The sequence below is a fragment of the Strix aluco genome, chromosome 20, assembly GCF_031877795.1.
Source record: "Strix aluco isolate bStrAlu1 chromosome 20, bStrAlu1.hap1, whole genome shotgun sequence".
Taxonomy (NCBI): domain Eukaryota; kingdom Metazoa; phylum Chordata; class Aves; order Strigiformes; family Strigidae; genus Strix; species Strix aluco.
This window is the reverse complement of record NC_133950.1, coordinates 4,592,614-4,620,149: the sequence shown is the minus strand read 5'-3', so window position 1 is coordinate 4,620,149 and position 27,536 is coordinate 4,592,614. Positions and strand designations below refer to the sequence as shown.

The window sequence follows — 27,536 nt, the reverse complement described above, 5'->3', positions numbered from 1 at the left end:
TAAGGAAGATGCATTTGGGAACTCCTGGAAGAAGTTAGCTTCTGATCCAAGGTCAGACTTCCTGGCCTGGGGTTAAAAAACTAATCCAGTCATCATGGTGTGACACAGGCATAACCTGTCACTCCCTGTGCTGGCAGGCAGCCAGCATCTGGCCATACCCCCAGCTCGTCCGTGAGCTTGTGCTTCACTACGGGAAAAGGTAAAATACAGCCCTGTGGGAAATCAGTTCCAAAGCATTTGGGCTGAGCAGCCTGGGGGAAGGATGATACAAAAACATGGTGCTTTTGTGTCCTGGTGTGGCCAAAAACGACATTCATGTTGCCCGAAATCAGCCACAAATAGCAAGGTTGCTGGAAATCAGAGGAAGAAACGGAAGCTTGGGCTTCAGCGCTGTTTGAGATGGTGGAGGAAGTTGTATGCTTCACTGAAGCAACTCCTCTTAAAATAACTGTCTCAAAGAAAAGGCTCAAATCACAAAAATGGACAGGTTTTCCAGCTGGGCTAAGCTGTGACACCAGCCCGTAGATATGGGTAGCAAACGGCACACATGATTATAACTTACCTAAGCAGTTCCTCACTGAACACCACAGAGATGCCATTGGTTAATGCACTGGATTGTGAGTAGATAGTGTGTGCTCTGTCTCAGTCCCCACACCAGGGGAAACATGCAGATAAGCTTCGTGCTGCTCTAAGGAAGCGCAAGGCCTGTGTCTGGAGGTTCCTCTCTCCAGAAACCATTGGGGGAAGAAATCCAGGGTTGGAGATGTCTCTCCCATCATCTGGGCATGGTCCACCTCTTTGGAACTCTCTGAGAATTGTTCTGTGACTTCCTCCTCTCTCCTGTTGCAGAGCAGCAATGCTCATACGGTACTTTCTCTCCCTCCTTGTATTTCACTGCAGCATCCGCGAGTGGTTCAGTAGGGAACAGCGCGATCCCAGAGAAGGAGCGGCAGAACATTGCCGAGAGGCTCCTGAGGGTGATGTGCACTGACCTTGGGGCTCTGAGCGTGGTGAGCGGGAAGGAATTCATCAAACTAGCACAGACCCTGGTGGATAGTGGAGCTCGCTATGGTGCCTTCTCTGTCACCGAAATCCTTGGCAATTTCAACACACTGGCACTGAAGCATCTGCCTCGGATGTACAACCAAGTGAAGGTGAAGGTCACCTGCGCCCTGGGCAGCAATGCCTGCCTTGGCATTGGTGTCACTTGCCACTCTCAGAGCATCGGCCCCGATTCTTGCTACATCCTGACAGCTTATCAGGTGGAAGGCAACCACATCAAGAGCTACGTCCTGGGAATTAAGGGCGTAGACATTCGAGATAATGGTGATTTTATCCACCACTGGGTACAGAATGTGCTCTCAGAGTTTGTGATGTCAGAGATCAGGACGGTGTACGTCACAGACTGCAAAGTCAATTCCTCTGCGTTCTCCAAGGCAGGCATGTGCTTGCGTTGTTCGGCCTGTGCCTTGAACTCAGTAGTGCAGAGTGTGCTGAACAAGCGAACACTACAGGCTCGCAATATGCACGAAGTGATCGAGCTCCTGAACGTCTGTGAAGATCTGGCAGGATCCACAGGCCTCTCAAAGGAGACCTTTGGCTCCCTGGAAGAGACCTCACCCCCGCCCTGCTGGAACTCAGTCACTGACTCCCTCCTGCTCGTCCATGAGCGCTACGAGCAGATCTGCGAGTTCTACAGCAGGGCCAAGAAGATGAACCTCATCCAAAACCTGAACAAACACCTGCTCAGCAACCTGGCAGCCATTTTGGCTCCGGTGAAACAGGCGGTGATTGAGTTGAGCAATGAGAGCCGGCCCACCTTGCAGCTGGTACTGCCCACCTACGTCAAACTGGAGAAACTGTTCACTTCCAAAGCTAACGATGCTGGCGTAGTCAGCAAACTCTGCCACCTCTTCTTGGAGGCGCTGAAGGAGAACTTCAAAGTTCATTCGGCACACAAGGTAGCCATGATCTTAGACCCTCAGCAGAAGTTGCGGCCCGTCCCACCATACCAGCACGAAGAGATCATTGGCAAGGTCTGTGAGTTGATCAATGAGGTGAAAGAGTCCTGGGCAGAAGAAACAGAATTTGAACCTTCAACCAAGAAGCCTCGGGCAGCAGGGGAAGCCACAGCAGCTCAGGAAGAAGACTGGTTTGGGAAAAATGAAGTCTATGATTATTTGCAAGAACCTCTTTTCCAGGCCACCCCTGACCTGTTTCAGTACTGGTCGTGTGTTACCCAAAAGCATACAAAACTAGCCAAGCTAGCCTTTTGGCTCTTAGCAGTGCCTGCTGTTGGTGCCAGAAGCGAATGTGTAAATATGTGTGAGCAGGCTCTCTTAATCAAAAGGAGACGGCTACTCAGTCCAGAAGACATGAACAAACTCATGTTTTTGAAGTCCAACATGCTTTAAGACTGTCTTTTAATTAAAACAAAACTTTAAAACACTGTTCCAAACAAAGAAAAAGAATTTTAAGTTCTAAACACTGTGGACCTCATTATGAATGCCCCTGGAAACCAAGTGCTTTTTTATATATATATAAAAATATAAATATATATAAAATTAAGTTTGAAAGGAAAGCTGAGCACGTGAGAGAGACAGCCCTCTGCCAGGAACGTGCTCCTTTCCATAGATAGTGTGTGGACTTGACAGACTTTCTAATGTTTTCAAGTGGGCAGACGAATGGGAGGCTGATGTTCTAAAGTCTTCAGGCAGCTGAGATCTAAAGTGACTTGAAGTTTCTTTTGTTTCTCCTCCACCCCACCTCTCCTCTTGTCCCCTGGGCCATCTTGCCATGGATAATCAGACTACATTGAACAGACCAGTTCTGCACTGGACTTTGCTCCTTTGAATAACTGTACACCTTGAGGGCATTTGTCTGCAGCCTTCTTGACATATGGTGCATGTTATCAGGGCAGCTGTGTTTTATGAACACCAATATCTTTAGAAATCAGGAAGGGAGACTTTAAGGGTTTTTTTAATTTTATTTTTAATGTTTTCATACATGTTTTTTCCAAAAAAACAAAAGTTACTCTTCTGTCTCCACTCCCGGTTTTGAGTTTAACATGTTAGCTAGTGATTATAAGTTTGATTTAAAACAAAGAGAAATGGCTCATGGCAGAAAATGTGTGTAATTGTTACATTTCTTGGATTTATTTTTTTACAGCATAACTTCTTTTCTGAATTCCCAGTGCTAATTAAGTTCTCTGTGAATTTTTGTATATCGGGGGTTCTCAAACTTGTTCTAGAGTAGCCCATTTGCGATTAAATAATGTCGTTATGGGAACCACAGCAGTTGCTTATATGGGAAAGCTAGAAACCAGGAAAAGCAAGCGAGTGGTGACAGCACAGATGTCTGTGGGCCACCAGCCAGCTTGCCAGGGTCTGCCAGCTGCCATTGAGAACCCTTGTACCTAAACTTTTTGTAAAAAAGTTTCTCAGTACACACACTCAAAATAACCTTCACAAGGCCAAGGACAAACCAAGGTGTATGATTTTTCAGGGGAACAAAGATCATCAGTTTTGTCAAACTGGGGTTTGAAGGAAGCTTAGAGAAGTGCATGGGCTCAAAGATCCTTCTGAATGTAAGTGCTCCTGATTGAGTGCAAAGAATATCTTCCCATTTTATTTGGAATCGTTTCCTCTAGTAGCACGAATGTCTTTTTAATACCTACAGTGCATTACACTACTTGTTACGTTGCTGAATCGTTCTGGCTGGGAAGGCCATGGGCCCTTAAACGTTCACACTTACTGGCTCACCCCAAATGCAATTAGAGATCATCATAACGCAGAAACATCTCAGTCACTCTGCTGTCCACCAAGGTCAGTGCTCTGCTGTGTCCAGTGCCCATAGGCACAGTTCATGGGCCGCTGGACAGGATCTCTGCAGGCTGTCAGGTTTGGTGCCTCTTGGACAGTTCCCAGCTTCTGGTGCCAAACTGTTAATTTTTCATCACTGGGACTTGTATCCTGGAAGCAAACTGAAGCAAATTCTTATTTTTGAAGTAGTCTCTTCTGCTTCCAGTAGTGTGCTCTGGAGCTGCAGGCACAGTGGCAGCAGAGCAGTATCAGAGGTTCAGGAGGACGGACTCGCTCAGCTCCAAGCAGACAGGCTGAAGGCTGAAGCCCTTCTACAGTGCAAGGGTGTTGTTGCTGACAATGCAGTGGTGAGACTGGGGGCCCTCTTCGAAGTGCTGCTGTTGAACAGATGTTAAACCAAGATCCCATCTGCCCATCCCATCTCTGGTTGTAATAGGAGTTGCAAGTCCCAAGACATGAGAAATGGCAAACCCAATCTCTCAGGCTTTGTGTGCAGATGCCTTGAACCTGACAGGCACTAACTGACAGCTTCCCTGCCAAGGGGAACAGCTTGCATGCTAGAGACCTTCCCTAGGTCAAGGTCACTGAGGATAGCTCTTTGCACCCAGCTGTCTTGCCCTTTTCAGCCTGGAAACAGGACCTACTGTTAGCTTGAGTGTAGCGTTTGGATTGACCTCTTGGCACTGTTACTGGCATCAGGGCAAAACTAGTTGTCTCCTAAATCTAAGTTTTGCATATGGATATCTTAAAAGACGGAGTCTGCAACCCCGCTGACAGCTGCAGGGGTAGCAGCACTTGAAGATGAGCTGCCAAGGCAGAGGCACTTGGACATCTTATTTCTCTGGCAGTGGCTTTTGCAAATGGTTGTATTGGTTGTAGGGCCAACTTTTCTTCTTGCTGGTTTTATTTTCTCCCGTACAAATCCTGCCTGCCCAGCCACCAGCTGGGCCTGTGGTTACACATCTGTTTGCACTTGCGGTACAGGAGAAACCTGTAACAAACGACAACTCAGTCTCAAACTACAAACAAAAATCCTAAGTGAGATGTGTGCCAATTACAAAGCATTTGTGCTGTGCTGCTGTTCCCACTGAAAAGCACAAGGTATCCTGCAGCAAGAAAACTTGGCTGGAGGATGAATCCAAAGCAAAATTGGCTTTTGAGGCTACAGTGTGTACTGTGCAGCTCAGCTGATAGGCAGAACTGGAGACAGGATTTATAGTTCTTTCTCCTAATGATATGTTACACCTTTTTGCTTGGTTCTTCTGAGATCCTGAGAGCCACTCTGAGGCTCGTCGATGCTCAGGCGAATGTGCAAAACCCTCACGTTCCTTTGAAAAGAAAGCTCCAAAACCCAACACCCCTTTGCTAAGGGACAGGCTGCTAACTTCTGTGGGATTTGCCAACTCAGGCTCATTGTGTTGTCTGTCTGCAAGGCATTAAGGGTGGGGAAGTGGACAAAGCAGAGTTAGCACAGATTTAAAGCTCTGAAATTGAGAATGAGGTAAAATTGCAGTAATTTGTGCACCCATTTGATGCAAGGCTGTGCACAGCAGTGAGCTGGATCATGGCTGCACAGCCAGGGCATGCAAACAGAAAGGCCACAGCCACCCTTACCTCCCAGCCCATCTCCCCTTCCCCTTTTTACAGTGTGGTTTTAGCATCAGATCTGGAGCTTTCTTGCTGTGACAACAAAAGAGAGGGACGGACTGGCCCTCTCCCCCATCCGAGTGACTGTTCCCTCCAAGGCAACTTTGGTTATAGTTGCACTAGTGATGGTGAGATTCTCCCAAAGACTTAAAAACTCAACTTAGCAGCTGAAAAAGCAAGATGAAACCTAAAGCCCTAAAGTGGGTGAGAAGAGAAGCTTGTTGGCCAGCCCCCTTCTCCAGCGACTCAGTGGAAGAAGCCACAGCTTTTCTTGACTCTTAAACGTGGTTACAGGGTGTTCAGCTCAGAGGAGCTATTCTTGCTGTATTTGCTCACAGGCTGACTTTTGTCTGATAATGCTTCGTTAAAAGGAGAGAAGCACATCTGGAGCATATGTATTTACCCTAAATGCCAAGCTTTTTTGCTCCTATTTCTCCTTCCCTCTTCAAGACTTGGATTTGCATTCTAGGGAGCATAGATTCTTTACCAAGGTCTGAATTTTGGAAGCTATTTGCCAGGTTACTCCAACCCAAACTATTCTATGATTCCATTTTGTGATGGCTCAGTGGTATGGAGCAGCACTTGTGTGGTAAGGAGCATTGCCCGTCCTGTGATGGTAGACTGGAGAGGAGAGGGTCTCTTAGTTTGGCCAGAGCTGTTATGAGGTTCTGCTCCCTTTGAGCTGGGAGAAGTCCTCAGAATTAGGATCATCCTCTGGTAGGTCATGTTAGGAATTTGCCTTCTGCTTGTTTGTTTACTTGCACTTGAGAAATGTGTTGGAACACAAAAACAGCGTATGTGTCCTCCAGGCATTCTTGTGTTTCTGCTGCTTACTCTGTGCCTGACCTTGCAGACTTCTGACTTCACAGTTTGCTTTGGGAGGGGTTGTGATCTTCAGGTGGGGAGCAAGCACCAACTGTAAAGAATGAAGGGCCTTCCAGTCCTGTCTGAAGATCCTTGCTACTAGAATACTGAGAAGGTGGTACGCAAAGACAGAGCTCTCCAAAACAGAAGGTTGTTTATGTGTGAGTACAGCAGCCGGAGGGTCAGTGGAGAACATGGAGCCCCGATTTGTCTCCTGTGCCTGTCTCTTCTCCCCATGTCTCTAGCAGCAGACAGTAGTTGTATTCTGGCTCGCAGGATGGTCTTGGTGTCTTGCATCTGGGTCAGTTTTAGATGGAAGTAAACTTCCCTTTTATCAAAGATACATATCTGTTCTAAGAAAACTGATTTGGTTGTATGTGAACTAGTGCAATCTGGAAAACTTTCTGTGAAAACTGACTGTGGGCTCAGGTTTTGTCTAATTCAGTTGTCTGTTAATTGCTGGTTAAACCAGTTTAGCTTTGAGATAAATTGGTTTAAGCATCCACGTGAACCACCTGCACTGGTTTAACTGCGCTTCCTGGGTGTTCTCCCCCGCTGATCAGAGAATACGTCCAGAAGCAGCTCAGGGAGTCATGATCCTTATGTGAATTTTGCAAACGAAGTTGTGGCAGATACACTCAAAGCTCAGAAATGACTGAAAATAGAGGGGAGACACTTCTGAAAATTGCTTGAGCTCTGAATTGTGGTATCTGAGTTAATGCAGTATTCAGTGAGATGTCTCAGGTTGATTGGTTTGGTTTTCTCCAACTGCTTGCAATAACGTAGAAAATTCAGTATGAGAAGAAATTCCCGCGTACATTTATATTGGTGGATGAGGCCACTCAGCCTTTCCCAGTCTGAGGGACCATTTCCACTTTCTGGACCCCAGGGTAGGCAAGCCAGCACGTACTGTTGCACAGGAGCAGGGTGACTGAGACATTGTGCTTCACGGAGAATGCTGTGTGCATTTGTAGACAGCACCAAGTTACTGATAAATCAAAAGACAGTAAAAGAGCAGCCAACGAGTTATTCAAAGGCTGGGACTGCTGCTTTGTACTGAGGAAAGAATCAGATCTCTAATTGCATCTCTCTGGCTGAAGGAGGTGGAGAGGAGCTCCTGTGGGCATTCAGAGGGAGCACACGCAGGAAGGGACAAGTTGTTGCCTATGGAATAATTAGAAGTAAAGGGATGAAAATGAACAAAAAGACACTAAAGGCAAATTCTGGGAAACCTTTTCAGGGAGGAGAAATCTGTTCATCTGGGAGGAGTCTGTTATGGGAATGTTTTTTGAGTCCTATCATTTAAAACAAGGCTGTGCAGCTACGTGGAGCACACTCCGTAAGGCACAAGGCTGCTTTGGACTTGCTGAGAGAAAAGAGACTGGATGTAGAGGTGGAAAATGCCAGTCCTGCCCAGTAGGTCCAGGAGGGTTCACAGAGCATCCTCCTCCACATCCTCCCACTCACCACCAGCACCAAACCCTTCCCAGCACTCCAGTATATACCTTAACCAGGTTTCATGAAGGAGGGAGGTCAGCCAGCAGGAGGGGCAGAGGAGAAAACACCAGTTGAGAAGCAAATGTCTTATACTGCCAAGGTGAAAGAGTCGGGGTGAGGGAGAGTATTAAATGTTTTGCTGCTTCTGCTGTGCATTTTCAGTGCTACACTATGATCGTGAGTCCGTGGGATCCGTTGGGAATACCCAGAAACATCGGCTGAGACACAACGTGCTGTGTCAGATACTTCTGAAGGTGTTGCTCCGTAGCAATAAGAACTCCCTTTCCACAGTGCATGGGACCTGTCCCCGTGCCACGGGTTATCATCTTCCTGGGGCTTCTGGAAATGCCACTGAACAAAACAATAAAATAGAGAGAAACCCAAGCACAGCTCCAAGTTGAATGCTTCGTTAGAGCTGTGGGATAGTTTGCTTATGCTAGGCCAGAAATGGTAAACCAATGAGAGTGTATTGCCCTGAAATTTAATTTTATATATTGAATGTTTGGGGGATTTCTGTTTAATTTTGTTTTTTGTTTGGCTGGTTAGTTGGGTTTTTTACTACTCCTGTTAGAGTCCTTTGTTTTATAACTTGACAGAAGAGTTTTGCTCACATTAGACAACGGTATATCCAGTAGACCCTTTAGGGTTTGATGATCTGTAGGCAGCTGAGTTTGAATTTTTTAGAATAGCTTCTGAAATGGGTCACGTAAATGGCTCATTGATGCACAACATCAACCACTGACTGAAAGGATTTTCTCCCTTCCCATCGTTCTAGCGTCATTGACAGTGGTCAGCGTGTCTTGGTACCCAGGTGAGCAGCGCAGCCTTAACAATAGGAATATTTTACAGTGGAGTTGATGAGTACAGGCATGTCAAATCCTTGCTTTTTACAACCAAAGTTCCTTAAAAAGACACTTCCAGCCTCATCAGCCTTGAATGCTTGTTTTCAGTCTTCTGGGGGTTCTTGTGGCGGTCTCTGCAATGTGTGTGGATAGGATGGTATTTTTTTTTCCAGTGGGCTGGGGGGTGGGAGGAGGGATTTTTTTTTTTTTTTTTCTTGCTATCTATGGAGAAGGACCTTTCCGCTCAAGGAAGGAGACATGTATTCTGGAAGGAGCAACAGTCTTAGGAGCTGTTTTCCATGGTCCCTTTAAACTTACTGGGACTTTAATTTTTTTTTTTTTTTAATTATTTAAAAGGAAAACTGATAACGGATGAACTGAAAAAATTTGTGACAGGTGACTAGCCAAGGCTGTAAGTCCAGGAGGAACGCACATCGTCCAGACCGTGAGGATTCTGGTCCACGCCGTAGCTAGAAAGTGTCATGCCGACAAACCAAACCATCAGGAAATCCTTGTTTGCAGCCAGTCTGAAAAGAGAAGCTGTTCCTCGTTTGTATGTTCGTTTTTTGAAACCTCCTGTTGGGAGCTGAATTCTTGTTGTTTCATCAAGCAAACAATTAATGTTCTCCTTTCCCTCCTCACCTTCCCTCCCCTCAGTAACTTGTGTGCATTTCCTTCCTTTCTGTAGATGCAGATGTTCTAGGCAATACCACAGATGCACCTGCGTGTGTCTCTACCTGCGAGTGCAAGAATCTCATGTCATCTTAAAAAATACAAAAAAAATATACAAAAAATATACAAAAAATATCTTTTTTAGGCCAGAGTTTTCTACAGGTATTAATGAATATTTTTCTTAATCCTTATAAGTTTTATGTGTTTAATATTTCTTAATACCGGTAGCATTAATTTATACTTTTGTAGCAACACAATATTTTTATAAACCGCCACCGCTGGCTTTGTCTTCATAATGGGGAAAAGTGCGGGCAGCTGGCCCCGCACTGTACCATGTACTGTATTTAAAAGGTTATCTAATGTCACACTTGCTGTGTTAATAAACAAAACAAAACCTGTTTGAAGTCTCATGTATTGTTGGTGTGGATCGAATGACTCAATAGAGAGCAATATTGCACGGGGTTGAGTTGCTGATTTTCATTGTGATATATGAACGCTTGAGGCCAACTCAAGTTCTTCTGATTTTTTTTCTTTTTAGGATTTTGTTTTGTTTTGTTTTGTTTTGTTTTACAGCTAAATAAATTCAGTGCTGTTTGAAACTTAGACTGACGTCAAATGAAAAGGATTATTAAAGAAAAAAAAAATCAAGGTGTTTAAATGTTGCTGTTTTTACAAGTCTGTTGCTGTCTGAATGGAAATATTCCACAAGAGAGGAGGAATAGTTCCACTTAGCTTCCAAACAAGCTGAGCGCTCCAGGCCAGAGCTTGGTTATCTGGAGATATCTTAGAGACATGTTTCTGCAACATTCTTTTCAGAGTTGATGCCAAGGCAGAAGACAAACTGTAACTGTAAGAAAGCATCCGTTGCTTGAGGATTTTCATGTCAGTGTTGTATTTATGGTTTTACAATAAAACAACCTTTAGGAAAAAAAAAAAGTGTCCGGGGTTTTGTATTTTTCAAGCACATGAATGGGACATCACCCAGTGCCAAGTGTCTTGTTGTGAAGAGGGAAAACGTCCATTAGAGTGACCCGTGTCCCAGCAGCAGTCTCTTTGATGGACCTCATCAGCTCTGCAGCTCTGCAGCGGGCTCCTCCCTGCATCCCTTGTGCACCCAAGCCTCCTGAAAGCGTTTTCCAGAGCATTTTCTGTCTTGCACTTGGTTGCCAGTGCAGTAAACCTGCTCCTCTCTCACCAGCGAGACGTTTGTATGTAGCAGAAAGTGAACCAGGTCTGCTTGGCCAGCTGGAGGGGCGGGTGGTTTGGTGTGTTGTAATGCAGCGTTTGTGTTCACACCACCAGGACAGGTTCAGCTTTTACGCTGCTGAGGCGGTGCAAGCTGATACTGGGCAAGATGGTCTTAACGTACCATGTTTCTGCACAGCGTGGTCCAAGGTTTTCACTTGTATCAGCAGAGCCACCTGCAAACTTGCTTTCACCCCAGGAAAAGAGGCATTTGGGCACTGAGCAGGCTGACTCCTTTCCACAAGACAAGGCCCTTGGCAGCTATTTATAATAATAGCCAAAACACAAAAGGGCACAGAAATCTGCTTAGAGGTTATGTCGGTCTTGACCTGCATTGAAGTGTCCCACAGGGTCCCAGAGCTGCACTGGCGAACGGGGGTCACTGGCAGCTCTGCACGCAGGAACGCAGCAGCTGATGCCATCAGGAGCTCCAAGACCCATCTCCAAACGTACCAGAAACGACCAGGGAATTGTCCCAAGTGGAACAAGTACATAGACCAGGGTTCAAAGGAAGAGACCAGGCCTACTGCTGGAAAATCCAAGGTACATTGTCCGTCAGCCTTCATGTATTTTTTTCTTTGTCCTGTTTTGATATCCTTTGGGGTTTTCTAACGTTGCCCCTCACTCCCCCTCAAAAAAAAAAAAAAAAAAAAAGCGCTTTGCTTGAGAATTGGGAAATTTGTAATGAATTTGTTAGTTGGGGAAAAAAAACCCCAATGACATGGAATGACAATAGCTCTGGCAATTGGATAAACTCTTGGCTAGTGATCAAGTGTGAAGATAAGCCACAATAATAAATACAACTATCAATACAATAGTAAGAATGGCTGTAGCTTTGCAGTAGATTTGTAAAAGTGATTTTAGTAAACAATAAGATTAGATGCCTTCACATCCTAACGAGATATGAGTTAGGATTTGTTTGAAAATCAAAATATGTAAAGTGGATAATGTATAGCCAAAAGGCATAGAAGACTGTTGGGACAGTGCTCCTTGGCATGTCAGTGCCTTCTGGCACTGAATGGTCCTTTTTGCTAGACCCATTTAAAAGGATAAATAAGATTGCAAATGGCAACAAGAGGCTTAAGCTAATCCTGTCTTATTTTCTGATTCTCTAATTTCTGCCTTAACAGGACACGACTATTTTAGCCTTAGTAATAAAGGAAATGGTAGCTCAGAATTCAGGCTCTGCTGGAGGTATCCCGTAGTTTCCTCTAATTTCAGAAGGACTGATGAATCTAGCAAAACTAATTTAACTCCTCATCTCTAATCTGATCTTCAACAATTTGCCTGCCTTGGAGTTTTGTGCATCCTAAGATCCTGTATGTGAGAACACAGCAAGGGCCAGGGAGCAACAGCCCAGGTGTGTTGCAAGAGGTCTGTACCTGTGTGTGTCTGTGTGTGGTGGCCTGTGCGCCCTTGAACATGTGGGTGAATAGTACACCCCGACCCACGCCATGTAATCTAACACTTCTGGTCTGGTAGTTGCAATTTCTGCCTCTTGCTGCTTCTTCATCGCCTGTCACTGTGAGGGTGGCTGCGCCCTGAGGAATGGGGTGCTGGGAGCCGAAGGAGTGGGACGGGCAGGGCAGGCCCAGAGGTCACAGCCACAGGCTCAACCACAAGACTCTATCATCAGGCAAGCTCATGGTGATAAGGCAGGTCTGAGGTCAAGCTGGAAAGTCGCTCTGCAGCTCAGAGTTGGGATCTGGTGAGGGTGTCCAGACACAGCCCAACCATCACTGGGCAGGTCTGTGGTGATGGGACAGGGGGGAGGTCAAGCTGGGAAGTCGGTCTGTGGCCATGTCTGCGGCTGAGCTGGAGGCTTCCTACAGCTCAGGACAGGGACTGAAGGTCCAGAGCTGAGCTGAAATGGGGTTCCTGGGCCATGGGCAGGGTGTGGATGGATGCCCCAGGTGAGCCTGGTCAGGGCCACTGAGACGTACTAGTGCTCTCGGGTCCCCAAGAGGCTCAGGCTGTTGGGCAATGCTTCTTGTCCAAGCTCCTGCTATCTCAGGTTCCTTGCTGGAGATTCCCTGTGGCTCCTGGAGCAGGACAGCATGGGCCAGCTGCAGAATCACTTCTCCCATGCAAGAACACCCCACGAAACAGTGAAGAACAACAAACCATGAACTTGAGATCAGTTTTTAAAAAAATTTAATAGGGAAATATTGACAGTGCAATAGCCAGATGTGAGTGGTAAAGGCACAGCTTACATCTGGGATGCTGCCAGGGTGGGTGATGGACTCTGCACTGGCAGAGGGCTGCAATGGCACATTCCTGGTCCTGCTCTGGATTAATGGTGAAGGAGGAACCAGAAGTCTCAGCAAAGTGCAGAATTCACAAGACACAAGCAAGCACACAGCGCATGAGAACGGCAGCTACCAGCCTCCTTGGAAAGCTCCTGGATTTGAGCATTTGCTATTGCTGGCTTGTGGCATAGAGTAACTGCCAGAGTCCTAACTATACAAGGCAGGCTCTGCCTACGGAGATTACAGGTTTCTCCAGGGTATGCAGCAAGGCAGAATTTAGCCCTTTCATACAGAGCATGTAGGCACAAAGCACAGGAGAGTCTAGACCAGTTTTTGTCAGATTTGCAGCCTAATCTCCATGTGTTAGCTTCATTTCTGATCACAGTGACAGCGATACCTATGGTCTTGCCATGAAACACAAATTTTTACAGCCAACCATGTACCCAAGCTATTGCTGGAATCCAGGGGCTACCAAAGCAGGATCTTATTCACATCCTTGACCTGCAGAGTTGTTGTCAGTCCAAGTGGTTTGGTCACCAGGATAGTCCCTCTTCTTCCCAACTAGGTGCAATAGCTCCATAAGGAATTGACTCATGCAAGAGCTCAGCAGGCTTGAGGAAGCCCACAGGTATGGTAAGGATATGGTGGGCAGCTAAAACCCATGCTGCCCTGCTTGCTGCCAGAGAGAGGAAGGCAGCATACATCTGTGGGCTCTGCAGTCACACCTTGGATGCCATGCAGACATCGGCCAAGGCTCCCCTGGAGAGCTGAACCCTGCCCCAGCCAAGGCGGTGATGCAGAAGCAACAGCGGGCCTGGCTGGGAAAGGACATTTCGGGCAATAAAAGACCACATGAAAAGCTTTTTGTATAACTACTCAAACTGATAGCAGCAGCAAGAGGCAAGGGCACTTTAAAGACAGTTCTGGCAATCTTAAATTCATGCTCAGCTCATACGTTGCAGCACAGGTACAAGAGCAAGCATGTTACACCCTTTGGACTCCATTGCCCTGAGCATAGAAGGTAAAAGCGGATCGCCAGGGCTCAGGCTCTGCTCCCTGTGCCAGGGCCAGTATTTGTTATATTGATCATGCCTGCCCAGCACCACTGCCCACCAGCCCAGGGTGGGCAGGAGCCACCTGAGAGCCTCTGGCCACCTTCTGCAGCAGCAGCAAGGTCCTCACCAGTCCAGGCCCTCCTTCTGCACTGGGAGCCTTGTGCTCTTCTCGCTGTAGAACTGGGCGTACCAGCGACGGTGCTTCTGGATGCTGGAGTCCTCTCTGACCAGCAGTGGCTTGGGCAGATACTGTTTGTTATTCCAGATGGTCATATCACGCTCAAACTGGGGGAAGAAGAACGGTCCTATTCAGGTGGCGAAGCTGAACCAGCAGTTTTGTGCGTGCTACCTGCACACTAGATTTACCTGTCAGCATTTCTCCCAACTGGCCAGTGTGGAACAGCTCATGCTTGGTAACTTGTAACACTACAGCTCTGCCCACAGTTAGCAGATGTTTAGCCCATTGTAGCTCCCAAACAAGAAGCCACTTACATCTTAGACTGCCCCTGCCGTAGGAGATACTAAAAATAAATAGATGTGTGTAGGTAGGAGTTGCTCCACCTGAGATTTTTGATTCGTTGGGTAGCTCCAGCCAACCAGGTCTTTATAAACTAAGCATCTGCATCTTAAACTCTGCTCAGACACATGTGCAGTAAGATTATGGAGTTTTCCTTTGTGAACAAGTCTCTGCAGAAATGAGTGCTGCTCATTCACATTAGTAAGATGCAAAATATTAAGCCAGCATTTACACAGTACAGGCTAACACAGCTAAGTTCTATTTGGGGTAGGTTTTTGGCATCTGAAAAATCTTCTTTTGACAATTTTTACTGTAATGCCAGTGAAACCCTCTCTGGTCAGCCCAAGCAGTTTCCAAGCTTTAACCCCTGACAGAAGGGAATGACATGAACTCTCTTGACTGCTTGAAAGGGAATTACAGGGATGATGGAGTCAGATTTTTCTTGGTAGTGCCAGCTGGTATAATGAGAAGTAACAACCACACATTTCAGGTTGAGAAGTTCAAAATGGACATTAAAAATAAAAACTAACAATATGGGTAGAGCAATAATGGAATGGGTCACCCAAGGAGCTTGAGAAATCATAGAATGGTTTGGGTTGGAAGGCACCTTAAAGATCATCTAGTCCCAACTCCCCTGCCACGGGCAGGGACACCTTCCACTAGCTCAGGTTACCCAAAGCCCCATCCAACCTGGCCTTGAACCCTTCCAGGGAGGGGGCAGCCACAGCTTCTCTGGGCAACCTGTGCCAGGGCCTCACCACCATCACAGGGAAGAATTTCTTCCTTACATCTAACCTAAATCTGCCCTCTGTCAGTTTAAAACCATTACCCCTCGTCCTGTCCCTACACTTCCTGATAAAGAGTCCCTCCCCACCTTTCCTGTAGCCCCCTTTAAGTGTTGAAAGGCTGCTCTAAGGTCTCCCCAGAGCCTTCTCTTCTCCAGCTGAATCCCCCCAACTCTCTCAGCCTGTCCTCACAGGGGAGGTGCTCCAGCCCCCCGAGCACGTTTGTGGCCTCCTCTGGCCCCGCTTGAGCAGGTCCGTATCCTTCTGATGTTGGTGCCCCCAGAGCTGGACACAGCACTGCACGGGAGGGGCTCACGAGAGCGGAGTAGAGGGGGAGAATCCCCTCCCTCAACCTGCTGGTCACATTCTCTTGATGCAGCCCAGAATGTGGGGGCATTCTCCAAAGGAGGAGGCCTTCAAGGCCATGCTTGACCTGAATTTGGCAATAGTCTTGCTCCAACTGGGATATTGAACTGGGGGCCTCCAGAGGGACCTTTCACCACTTCCATGAATTCCAGTGGTAAGGACCTGGAAAACCTCTGTCAGGAGGGGCAAGAGTTGCCAAATCTCATGATAATTTAACAACAGGAGGATTTCTTGGCACAGTTCTCAGCAAAGGAGGATGATCTTAAAGCACCTGCCTGGGATGCTGAAAATCTGGATGCAGTTATTAGTTCACTCAAAGACTTCCTGCAGTTTGGGAGAGGTTGCCTCATCCTTGGATAGGTTGAGAGTTCCTCATCCACAGGAGAGGGATAGCGCCTCTGCCACCATCAACACATGACCCACTGCAGAGACCCTCTTTACTAAACCTCTAGTTTAGTTCTTTGGGCTACTACAAATGAAAGATCGCACCAAGCACTGAAAGGATCTTGCCCACGAAGGCTTTGCTTTCACATATATCTAAGCCCATGTGGGCAACTGCTCTCAATCTCACATCTCCTAGCCACCAAGCTCCAGGGGACAATGTTTAGCTGCTGTTCTTCGGAGGCCTTACCTGTATGCACTCTGCTCTCAGGATGAACTTGGGGATTATGGCCGGAATGTTCTTCTGGTAGTAGATTTTGTGAACAACATTCTGCAGGAGAGGCTCCAGGGGAGTCACCGTCTGCAGGATGATCCCTTGGCCCAGGAAAGCGTGTTCAAAGATCAGGAAAACCAGGCCTGGCCCCACCTGCAGAGCAACAGAGCACACTCAGGGGAAAGTCCTCAGTGGTCCAGCCCTCTGGTACAGCAGCTCTCACAGCTTGAGATCTGCTTGAGATGTCTCCTAGACTGTGCTCAAGGCCCCCTTTACTCCATCTTTTCATCAGATGATATGCACAAAGTCAAGCTCTGTCAGGGCCGTGAGTCACAGACCACTTGCCAACTGTTAATGCTCCCCAGGCCAGGGGAAATCCAGCAGAGCCATGCAGCCTGTGTTGGCCTGGGAAGATGGGTCAGGGCTGGATGGCTTTGCTCTGGGCCCACGGGAATTCATGAGGGTTTACAGTGTTCTACTGGTCCCAAACAGTTTAAAATCTAATCTCCTAGGAAATGCTTCCAAATTTTCACTTGATCTTGTTCATTACTGAATTACCTTCAGGTCAACAGCCTTACTGGATTGTTGACACCAGTCCTGGGCTCTGAGCTCAGTACTAGTGATTGAAACATGGTAGGGAGGTAATACAACATCCCTGCTCCTGCTCTGTCTTTCGCCTTTGCAGCTACAACAGTCACGATAGGTTTTAGCTGAAATCAGGTTCAACCTTTGATCTTGCATGACATGAAGTACTTGCTCTGTGCTCTTTGACGTGCCCCCAGACACACAGATACATGGTCGTACACTTGGTTCTTTGAAGCATTGCAGATATTTCTGGGATTTTTGGCTACTTTATTTACTACTCCTTTAATGTTTGGTCGGGTACAAACTCTTTGTAAGGTTATTTTAATGTCTTTTTTCTCCTGTTCATTGATATCAGTGCTAAATAGTACGGATCTAAGAATTAAACAGAGATACAATCAACATCCACTTAGTGATAATTCCCTAATTACACTGAGATCTATCCCTTATCAGAGTTTTGTATCATGACTTGTTTTGCTGTTCTGAATTTGTAATACGGGAATAGGTCAAATGCCTTCAAAAATGTATGAGAACAAAGTTAATAGTTTTATCAGGCAAGCTTAGCATTTCATCAAAAAAAACCCAAACCCACAACTAAAAATGAAAGTGAGAATATCTAGTTCCCATTGATTCATGTTTAGTGGCATTATTTCTATTTTCCTTTAATTCTTTATCAATTTGTGTCAACTTTTTATTATCTCACTCAGGGCTGATCTTGGGCTACAAGACATGCTGTTTCTGATTTTTTGAAAGTGGAGAGGGGAAAGACAAGCGTGGTTAATAAACATGTTTCCAAAAGAAAAAAACCAAAACCACCAGAAAATAAGAAAATAATGAGCAAACTTTTAATTTCAGGAGGAGCTCTTGACCTTAGTATGAATTTATTTCTTTAGCATAAATGTTCATAAATTGACAAATCTTTGTGCTTTCCAGAAAGCTGTTTGAAAAGCCCTGAGTTTTTTGGATCACACAGATCACCAGCCTCAAAATGTTTCTCACTGTACTGAGTGCTTGCTACACCTTTCCCGGGCATGTTTGCCATGGACTGGAAAGGTCCACACTTCAGTATTGTAAAGTGCTGGGACAATGTGGTGTGAAGATCCCTTGGGATTGTCACCAGCGTTTTCTCACGTACTAGCTTTTTTTTTTTTTTTAAGTTGTTTTGTGGGCACAGCAGCCCCTATGAACCCTTCCTTCTCTCTGTGCTGCCCAGCCATGGAGCAGCCCAATGCCAGTGTGTAGTTTTGACCCACGTGTCTGATGCACTTGGCAGGGAAAGCTACACTGGGCAGGATGGGCAAGGACTCGCTTAGACTTTGGGGTGACAAAGCCCTTCAGCTTGGGGTGCTGGTGGTCACCAGCACAGGACATACCTGCCTGACTGAAACCGTCAGATCCATCAAGGAGACGTGTTTCCCAAAGATGGTTGCGCTGTGTTGAACCAGCAGCCGGGAGCAATGCTCGTTGGGTTCCAGCTCCGGCCACCACTCAGCCTGGAGGGGTGAAGAAGGGTCAGCTCAGTCCAAGAGATGGAGAGTACAGGCTGAGGGGAGGTAGCAGTGAGATGGTGAGGAACATCTAGAGATGAGCACAGATGAGGGAACCTCAGAGACACGGAAAACAGACTGGACCTGAAGATGGGGGGATGCAGCAGAGGGGGTGAGGTGCGACTGATGATTTGAGACAGAAAGGAGACCTGGTTTGAAAGACTTTGACCTCCTCACGGCTAAGAGGGGAGCTAGGGTCTTACCTTCCAGATGTGCTTCATAAAATCCCACAGCTTGGACCTTGTGTATCTCAGATCGGATCCGCCCAGAATACCTGGCCCATGGAGAAAAGCCAGGTGAGCCGAGTCAGCCGCATTCTCGGGGATTTCCTGCCATTGGGGAACAATTTGCCATTGGCAAGAGCTGCCTTGGGTGTGAGCTGCCTGTACCTCATAGCAGTGTTGCAACAGCAGCAGCGTGACGGCGGTACAGCCCAGGGCACAGCAGAGATGCTCACACCAAGAGGCAACGGAGTGTGTGGAGGAAGAGGCCTCAGCACAGACTGACCTGGGACCTGTTCTTAACTAGTGTATAGGAATAATTTAAACATGAAGTTCAGAAAATTGAGAGTTCATTTTAAGCTCAAAGAAGTCTATGCACGTTAACTTCTGGAGCTGCATGACCTGGGACTCCAAGTAAGTCCTTCCTTTGGCCATGTAAGAAATGTAAGAAATAAAGCATTTTTGTGCTTGTGCTCCTAGACTAGTTTTCACATACTTTTAAACCTTTAAACTCCACCAGCCTACCCACAATATGTCGCTTTTAGAGATTTGTTACTCAGATACACCAGCTTTCCACCAGTTTAGCAAGTAGCACAGACTGGCCCCAGTATAGACCTGTGTACAGTGGCTTGCACTGAAAAGCAGACATGAAATAAATATTACTATCTCCTCAATCTCCCAAATTCTCCCTGCTTTTCACAACTCCTCTGCACACTCTCAGAGCTGCATCTCCTGTGTCTCATGCACCTTCTTAATTTCTTCTAATAATCCTCCATTCCCTTCTATTCCACCCACCTTAGTCGTGATTTAGTCAGCAGGCAGGTGCTGCCTTTAGAGGGAAGTGCGCTCTAGCTTAAGGGTCATTTTTGTCACTGACTTTTACAGACAGAAGTGTTCTGCTCAGTGGCACGCATATAAAAATCTCCCAAGGACCTCCAGAGATTGCCCAGTTTCAAAACTGCTGCTGCTTCCCATCGCTGTCCCGGAGGAGCCTCCACCCACGGCCAACCCCTCCTCCCTCCAAGGACCACAGCCAACAGTCCCTTCTGTTTAGCGCGATGAAACGGTTCCCCTTTTCTGGACTCATTTCCACTGAGAGGCGATGGAGGCAACAGCCATTTTGTTCTCTGTGGCACATTTGTCAGCGTATGATGGTGATTATGAAGATTAACAGCAAAATAACTGCGCGCTTTCATTTCGGTGATCGATGAGTTGAAAAGCCTCCTGACACTAAGTGCCGCAATTCTTAGAAAATCTTTTTTTAAATTACATCAGTTATAAGTCAAAGCAAATTAACAGATTCCTTTTAAGTACCCAGAACATCTGTTCTCTACTTGAGAAGCTCACGATCCGTGTTTGGGGAACATATGCCATATTTTCGGTATACGGCGCAGGGATGTATTTCTAGGTCTGAGCTCTGCCAGCAGCAGCGATGACTGAGAGCAGGCAGAGCCTGGTTAACTGGGAGGAGCTGTCCCTGAATGGGTAAACTGGGAGGAGATGTCCCTGAACTGGATTATAGGAGAGGACCCAGGTGTGGACATGCCCCATGGAGGGACAGGGCTCCCTACCTGGATGTGAGCATCAATGAAGTGCTCTGTCTGCCCACGGAACACCCACTCTCCGGTAACAATCTCACGCTGCTCGGGCACTGCCCACGTTGGGCCGATCCCCTCGCAGTGGTACCAGAGCAGCAGCATCCCATTCACCTCACAGGACGGCCAGGTCCGCACCCTCGCAAATTCTGGCACTGCAGAGGACAGAAAGGAATTGGTTAAAAGTGGCATCTCCGAGGCTGAAGCTGGCGCTAAGTTTCCTCAACCACGGCTCAGAGATCATCTTTATGGGAGGTATTCATGTGGCACACTCTCTGGTGACACTTTCCAGCTTTCAGGCTGTTGAAGAAGGACAACAGCTTCTGAATTTCACAGAAGAGGGTTTGCTTAAATCAGTTTTAATTCAGTTGGGTGTTCTGCATATGTTTTTCAAGGAAGCAACATGGCTGGCTGCTCTGCAGCCTCTTCCACGACTCTTAAAACTGTTCAGATAAGTCGATGTCTGCTGCATCAACGGACCCTCCTCAAAAGCTAAAAGGAGATGCTTTAAGTTAAAGATGTGCAGAGAGTAAAATCCATCTCTACCTCTCGAGTTCATGTCATTCTGTTAAATACTGCAGTATCATGAGTGGCATTAAGAATATATCTGCACTCCTTCCAGTGAAATGAATTTTGGCATTTATATTTACTCAATTGACAGAAAATGTAGCTTCCAGCTGGACTGGAAGGCTTTTGACTTCATTACTTTTTTTTTTTTTTCTAATTTGCAAACAAGCACAGAGGATAGCTCTTCCTTGTTATTCAGCCTTGTACAGTCATGTGGGAGGTGAAATAATAGGAGAAATTATGTTTCTCTTTTAGTCAATGAATATCAGAGGGGGCAGGAGGAGACCATCACTGCAATTTCTGATCAAAAAAATCTGGTGTTTTGGGTGGGATACACTTCATTGAATTTTAAAGAGGGCTTCATCTGCCCCCACGCAGACATAAAAGACCTTTAAGATCGAGTCCAACCATTAACCTCACACTGCCAAGGCCACCAATAAACCATGTCCCTAAGTGCCACATCTACACGTCTTTTAAATACCTCCAGGGATGGTGACTCAACCACTTCCCTGGGCAGCCTGTTCCCATGCTTGACAACCTTTTCGGCGAGGAAATTTTTCCTAATATCCAATCTAAGCCTCCCCTAGTGCAACTTGAGGGTGTTTCCTCTCATCCTATCACTTGTTCCTTGGCTCAAGAGACTCATCCCCCCTCTCTGCACCCTCCTTTCAGGGAGTTGTAGAGGGCCATGAGGTCTCCCCTCAGCCTCCTCTTCTCCAGACTAAACCCCCCCAGTTCCCTCAGCCGCTCCCCATCAGACCTGTGCTCCAGACCCTGCACCAGCTTCACCTAGCACCACGTTGGGCGCTGTGGCTCGGCTTGGCTCTTGGTCCCCTGCAAGCCCGGTGCTGGAGGAGCTGCTCATCCGAGCTCTCCAAAATCCCTCTCTGTCAAAGTGACCTGCATGAGCACAGATGGCTTTTAAATCTGTTTAAATCAGCCTGACCCATTTGGGCTGTATAGGAGCAGGGCAGCTGTCTGCAGTTTCATTCTTTTAATAACTACGGATAACAATGACTCTGAGTACAGCCATTTCAGATGAAACAATGCATTCTGGCAAGCATTTGCATATGTCCAGAATATTCATTCTCATTTTTGTGTTCATTTGAGCGCAGCTCCTGACTGAGTATGTATGGGGAAAAAAATACAGCATTAATCTTTTTTCTGAAAATAACACACACACACAAAAAAGGAATTGCTGTTTGGTGAGATCTATAAATTGTTTATCTTATTCCATATAGATGGAATGTTTCTTTCACTTTGGGAAAAATAATCTGTTAGTAGAAAGACTGACTTTTGCTGCTAATCAGTGTTTTCATTGCTGTCCCAATCAATTCCAAACAGAGAAAGTTGAACTTTTCAGGAAAATAACTAAGAAGCATAAGCCAAAGCAAAACTCAAGGTAAGTCTGTTTACTGGTTCCAGCCACATCTAGAATTGGTGATTTAAACTAATTAGTGCAGCCAGATCAAGTAATTGTTACATGTGAACTTTAAGTAAGATCCCCTTCCTTCACAGTCAATGCAAACCATGTCTAGAGCTCTCCTGGATTCCAACCAAAAGTTCCCTTCAGGCTTTAAAAGAAGAAAAAATTGCCATTGAGGGATTATTCTATCATGCTAATGCAACAGTTTTAAGCACTGACATGGTATAAACTGTCACTATAAGAGTACAGAATCATTCCTGAAATCCAGTAGCACCTCAGATCCATCCCTGCTGGTGCAGTGGACAACTCAAAGTTAAAAATCTTTTATGCCCTACTTGCTGAATGCAGGAGTTGCAGGACTATTACAAGAAAGAAGGGAGGTTATTTAACTAAAGTCCCAGTTATCATCAGGAACATTAAGCCCCAACACGGACAACCCAGGAGGAGAATTAGGGTGCTGCATGAAATAGGGGAGCAGGAAGGAGGGTGAATTATTTCCGTAATGAAGGACACAGATGCTTTCTGTGGATCTGGGGCATGTTTCACCTTTTTCAGCGTAGGGGATGTGGGTGCATTTTCCGTCTTCTCCTTGAAACTGCCAGCCGTGAAAGGGGCATTCGATGCAATTGCCCACGACGCGCCCGCCGGCGGTGAGGTTAGCCCCGAGGTGAGGGCAGTAAGCGTCGACCACATAGGCTTGGCCATCCTGGGTGCGAAACGCGGCGAGCTGTTCCCCTGCAGAAATACAAGATTATGAAGTTGTAAGAACAACATCCCCAGATGAGGGAGGGTCAGGGACACATTGCTCGGCCCATTCTGCACAGGCAGCACCCACTGGTGCTCTTACCCAACCTTGTAGGCATCTGCCCGTGCAAAGACATGCAGAAATATCCTGCTAAAAATTAATACTGGAAGTATTCTTTCCTTTCTAGTGGAAGACCGGTGGCAGGACAGGAATAGGGCTGCTCCGGAGAAGTTATTTAACCACGAGATGGCACCAGGCAGCTGCCAGCGTCGGGGCCGGAGCTGCTGCCCAGGGCTGCGGGCAGGAGAACCGCGCCGGGCAGGCTGCAGGCAGGAGGCTTTTGCTGCCTGCAAAAAGGGCCTTGCAAAATTGGGATGGCAGCTGCTATAGCAAATGCACAGGGTGTGGTGGCTGTCAGCTCCCTGCCCGCGTTTAAAAGCCGTCCCAGGGCAGGGAGCCAGCCCGTCGCACCCTGGCTTTCCCATGCAGCACGTTGGCACCCTGCAGAGCCAGGCAGCTGCCCAGAGTCCCAGGGGGGTGCTGGAGCGCAGAAACGTGCCTGCTCCAGGCAGGGGGGAGTGTAATTTCTCCTGGTCATCTCTAAACCCTCATGACTTTGACCCTCAGCCCCGGTTTTTGAGCTCTCAGAGACCATTGCAGCTGCAGGATGAAAGGTGCCTTCACAAAAATGTTGAGATATTTAGGATGCTTCCCCTGCTAAGGGAGAGATACACAGAGAAGAGTGATAGCTGCATTTAAAGAGTGCTCTGTTGCTGTCCCTTTGCCCAAGAGGTTAAAGAGCAGAGCACACAGGCACATACATTTCAGGAATCTCTGGTAACGGTAGCTGGAAGGAGAAGTGCTTCATCTATTTGCTTTCACAGAATCACAGAATCATCTCAGTTGGAAGGGACCTTGAAGATCATCCAGTCCAACCGTTAACCCAGCACTGACAGATCCCAACTACACCAGATCCCTCAGCGCTGTGTCGACCCGACTCTTGAACACCTCCACCACCTCCCTGGGCAGCCAATTCCAGCACCTGACTGCCCGTGCTGTAAAGAAATGCTTCCTAATATCCAGTCTAAACCTTCCCTGGTGCAACTTGAGGCCATTACCTCTTGTCCTATCACTTATTACTTGATTAAAGAGACTCATCCCCAGCTTTCTGCACCCTCCCTTCACGTAGTTGTAGAGGGCCATGAGGTCTCCCCTCAGCCTCCTCTTCTCCACACTAAACCCCCCCAGTTCCCTCAGCCGCTCCCCATCAGACCTGTGCTCCAGACCCTGCACCAGCTCCGTTGCCCTTCTCTGGACACGCTCGAGTCATTCAATGGCCTTTTTGGAGTGAGGGGCCCAAATTTTGAACTCCAAGAGCCATCCACACTACAGCTCAGCAGCAAATCCTTCCTCGGGCAGGGCCAGACAGGTGCTGCGAGCCAGAGCACTGACACCTCCTCGGCAAAAGGGAGTTTTCTGATGAAGTGAAGGGAAGCCCCCGACTCTGGTGTGCCCCGTGCAAGGAGCGGAGAGTCGGTTCCAGAGTGGCTGGGGCCATGTTGCCCTGGCACTCAGACTTGCTTTCTCCATCACTGGACCTGATCCCTTGTGCTCCCTGAAGCAATGCGAGGAAAGGGGGAAGGCAGGGAAAGGGTTTCTGCCTGTTGTTGGGAGTGTTGCAGGTTCACCAGAAGCAGGAGCCATGTGGGAACACAGGAGCAGCATTGGATGGGTCAGACCAGAGCACTTGGAGCCCAGCGGAATCCCAGCCACATGTCCCACAGAGCAGCCCTGCAGCCTGGTGCTTTGCCCACCAAAGTTTTAAGATGGTTTTACTCCAAGAAGGCCTCGCCTTTCCTTCATACAAGCAGTCTGGAGCTCTTCTGCCTTGAAGATCTGAAGCAGTGCCCATGGCCCGACCCTTGATGGGCTGTCCAAAAACCTCACTCAGGACTCCTGAGTGAGTGCTGCTTTTGCCACCAGCCTTTGCACTCTGGAGCCAGCAGAGAAGCTGATCTTTGCTCTGGCTTGTGCATCAAATCTGATGTCTCTTCACTTGGGAGGACAGTACCCTGGCCTGAGATATACTGAAAACCTCTGTTGCAGGTGACTATTAGAGCGTTAACAGCCACATGCTGATGTTTTCCTATTAAATTAGACTATTTCTTTTATGGAAAACAAACAGCAAATGTAGCAAGAATAGCACATGGGACATAAAGAGCCCCAAGGCCATTGTGCAGTTCTGGGCACCTGGCTCAGAGGACCCCCCTGGGCTTTCCTGCACAGGACCCTCACTGGGGTCTGCATCTTCCCCACAGCAAGCACCTGGACAGCAGTGCTGCACGGTGCCCCCCAGCTCTTACCCCACTTCCACAATCTCAGGAGAGAATGAGGCTTTCCTGCATGCTCAGTGCCATGTTTTGGAAGGTGTCCCATCGCAGAGGATGAGTCTTGCAGGCACTGAGTCAAGTGATTTTTAATCTTTCTTCTCCTCTGGCTCACTGCCTCTGGAGCAGGCCTGCATTTCCAGGCTATGCTTACAGACTCCAAAATAAATTACACATCCACAAACCTGGAGGCTACAGGTTGTTTAACTGTCTTATTTACTGATAATCTTCCTGGCACCGGTACACTACTGTCACTCTGCCACCAGAAGTGATTTTACCTGCACGTTTCAGCCAGACCCAGAGGACTGAGTGCCAGGAACCAGGCTTCAGGCAGACAACCAAAGGGAGTCGTAACAGGCTGGTGGGGCCTCTCTAGGACATGTATATTGGATTACTTAGGCCCCATTATACAAAAAGAAACCAAACCCAAACAACTTCAGAGAAGAGGATGGCTCTTGAAGATAGAAACCTCCTCACACTTTCACCACTGAATCTGAGAGGTTTCAATGCAGAAACATCCCTTCTGATGACGAAGGCGCCAGTACAAGTCCAAAACCATCTTCAAGGAGAAAGGACCCTAGAAAAGCACCACACCCCTCTGGATGTGGCTGTGAAGCCTCATCCTGATCTCCCCAGAACATGAGGAGCTGCAGGTGGCGATGCCTTGGAGAAGAGCCCGGGCAGTGAGACGCTCCGATGTCCCAGCAAGGAGCCCAGAGAGTGGAGCCCTGCACACTCTCAAGGAGCCTGTGCCATGATGTCCCCAGCGCCCCAGAGGGATACTCAATGCCCATGCAAAATCCCAGGCTGTGACACCCTTAGTGCCCCTATGTGGGTGCTGGCCTGGCTGCCCTGGAAGGGATGCCCAGGCAGAGTTGTCTCAGTGCCGTAGCAGAGCCCCCAGGCAGGGATGCCCAGGCAGGGATGCCCTGGAAGGGATGCCCTGGAAGGGATGCCCTGCACGCTAGCAAGGAGCCTGGGCTCCTGCAGTGCCCCGACATAGGTGCTGGTTTGGATACCCCTGTGCCCCAGCAGGATGCCCAGGCTGGAGTGCTCCAGCGCCCTGGTGAGGATGTCTGTGTGAGGATGTCCCAGTGTGGATGTGCGGGCAGGGACGTCCCTGTGCCCCAGCAGGAATGTCCGGGCAGGGATGCCCTGTTTCCCTGGCAGGGACGTTGTCCAGGATTCCCCAGTACCCCAGCGGGGATGCCCGGGCAGGGATGCCCTGCACGTCGGCCAGGATCCCGAGCCTCCTCTTCCCCGTTGCCCGGGGCGGGTCGGGGACACCCGTCGGGGATGCGGCGGCTGGCACTCACCGAGCAGGGCGAGGCTGCGGACGGCACCGCGGGGCAGCTGCGCGGAGTCGAGCAGGCGGTACCAGCCGTTGGGGTAGGGCGGCGGGAGGGCGCCGGGGCGGCGGGCGCGGCGGGCAGTTTGCCTCGGGACCAGCCCGGGGGCCGGCAGGTAGCCCACCTGCCCGGGGCCGCGCCGCAGCGCCAGCGGCCTGGAGCAGCCCAGCAGCAGCAGGACGAGGAGGAGGAGGATGAGGAGGAGGAGGAGGAAGAGGAGAGCCCCGCGCCCCGGCCCCGCCGCCAGCAGCGCCGCGCCGCACCACTCGCTCCCCATAGCGCGCCCGGCCCCGCCGCCGCCGCCCCTTATAGCGCGGCCGCGCCCGCCCGGGGAGGTGCTCCCTGCGCGGGGGGGCGGGACGGGGGGGGACACGAGACTCCGCACCCCGGGAACCCCCTGAGCACCCCCGGCTGGCTCCCGGTCCGCGGCGGTGGGAGCGCGGGCGGATCCCCCCTGCCCGGCCCCGGGGGCTCTGGGGAGAGGGTCGGGGGCGAAGGGAGGCTGGGGGGGGGTGCTTCGTCTGGGGAAAGGGAGGCAAACTAGGGCGGGGAGGGGGGGGGTGTCCAGCTGCAGCGTGCTGCTGGCTCGGGGTTACAGAGCGGAGGGAGCCGGGCTCTTCTCCGGGACGCACAGCAAGGAGGCAACAAGCCCAAGCTGCAGCAACTGGCACATAAGCGAAAATAATGCTTCCTCTGAAGAGGGGCCTTAAATCCAGCAGATATATTAATTAGATCAATAAATACCCCAGCATCCTCCTGAGCTGAGAAAGGGGGACCCCGGAGTTGGGGCTGGCTTTGACATCGGGTACCTGACAGGACTCTCAGAGTTCACGAGCAGCTCAGAGAGGTGCCAGCACAGAAAACAGGAGTAACAAGGGACATGGACCCCCTCCTTCAGAGAG

General features: G+C 48.5%; 2 protein-coding genes across 8 annotated transcripts in view; one reads left to right on the top strand and one right to left on the bottom strand.

The window, feature by feature from the left end:
• ZNF618 (zinc finger protein 618) overlaps positions 1-9,742 on the top strand; it is a 160,335-nt gene extending 150,593 nt beyond the window's left edge. For all 7 annotated transcript variants that reach the window (XM_074846613.1, XM_074846611.1, XM_074846610.1 and 4 more), the window contains one exon: positions 901-9,742. In XM_074846613.1, coding sequence (XP_074702714.1) covers positions 901-2,414 — 1,514 coding nt within the window. In that variant the 3' untranslated portion in view covers positions 2,415-9,742. The remainder of the gene's footprint in view (positions 1-900) is intronic.
• A 4,273-nt stretch (positions 9,743-14,015) lies between these two features.
• Positions 14,016-26,911, bottom strand: LOC141932680 (cholesterol 7-desaturase nvd-like). Its single transcript, XM_074846605.1, has 7 exons — positions 26,602-26,911; positions 22,700-22,888; positions 20,137-20,315; positions 18,548-18,673; positions 18,171-18,290; positions 16,192-16,368; positions 14,016-14,177 (listed from the first exon to the last, which is right to left on the bottom strand). The coding sequence occupies exons 1-7, from the start codon at positions 26,909-26,911 to the stop codon at positions 14,016-14,018; spliced, it is 1,263 nt and encodes a 420-aa protein (XP_074702706.1).
• Between the last annotated feature and the right edge of the window lie 625 nt (positions 26,912-27,536).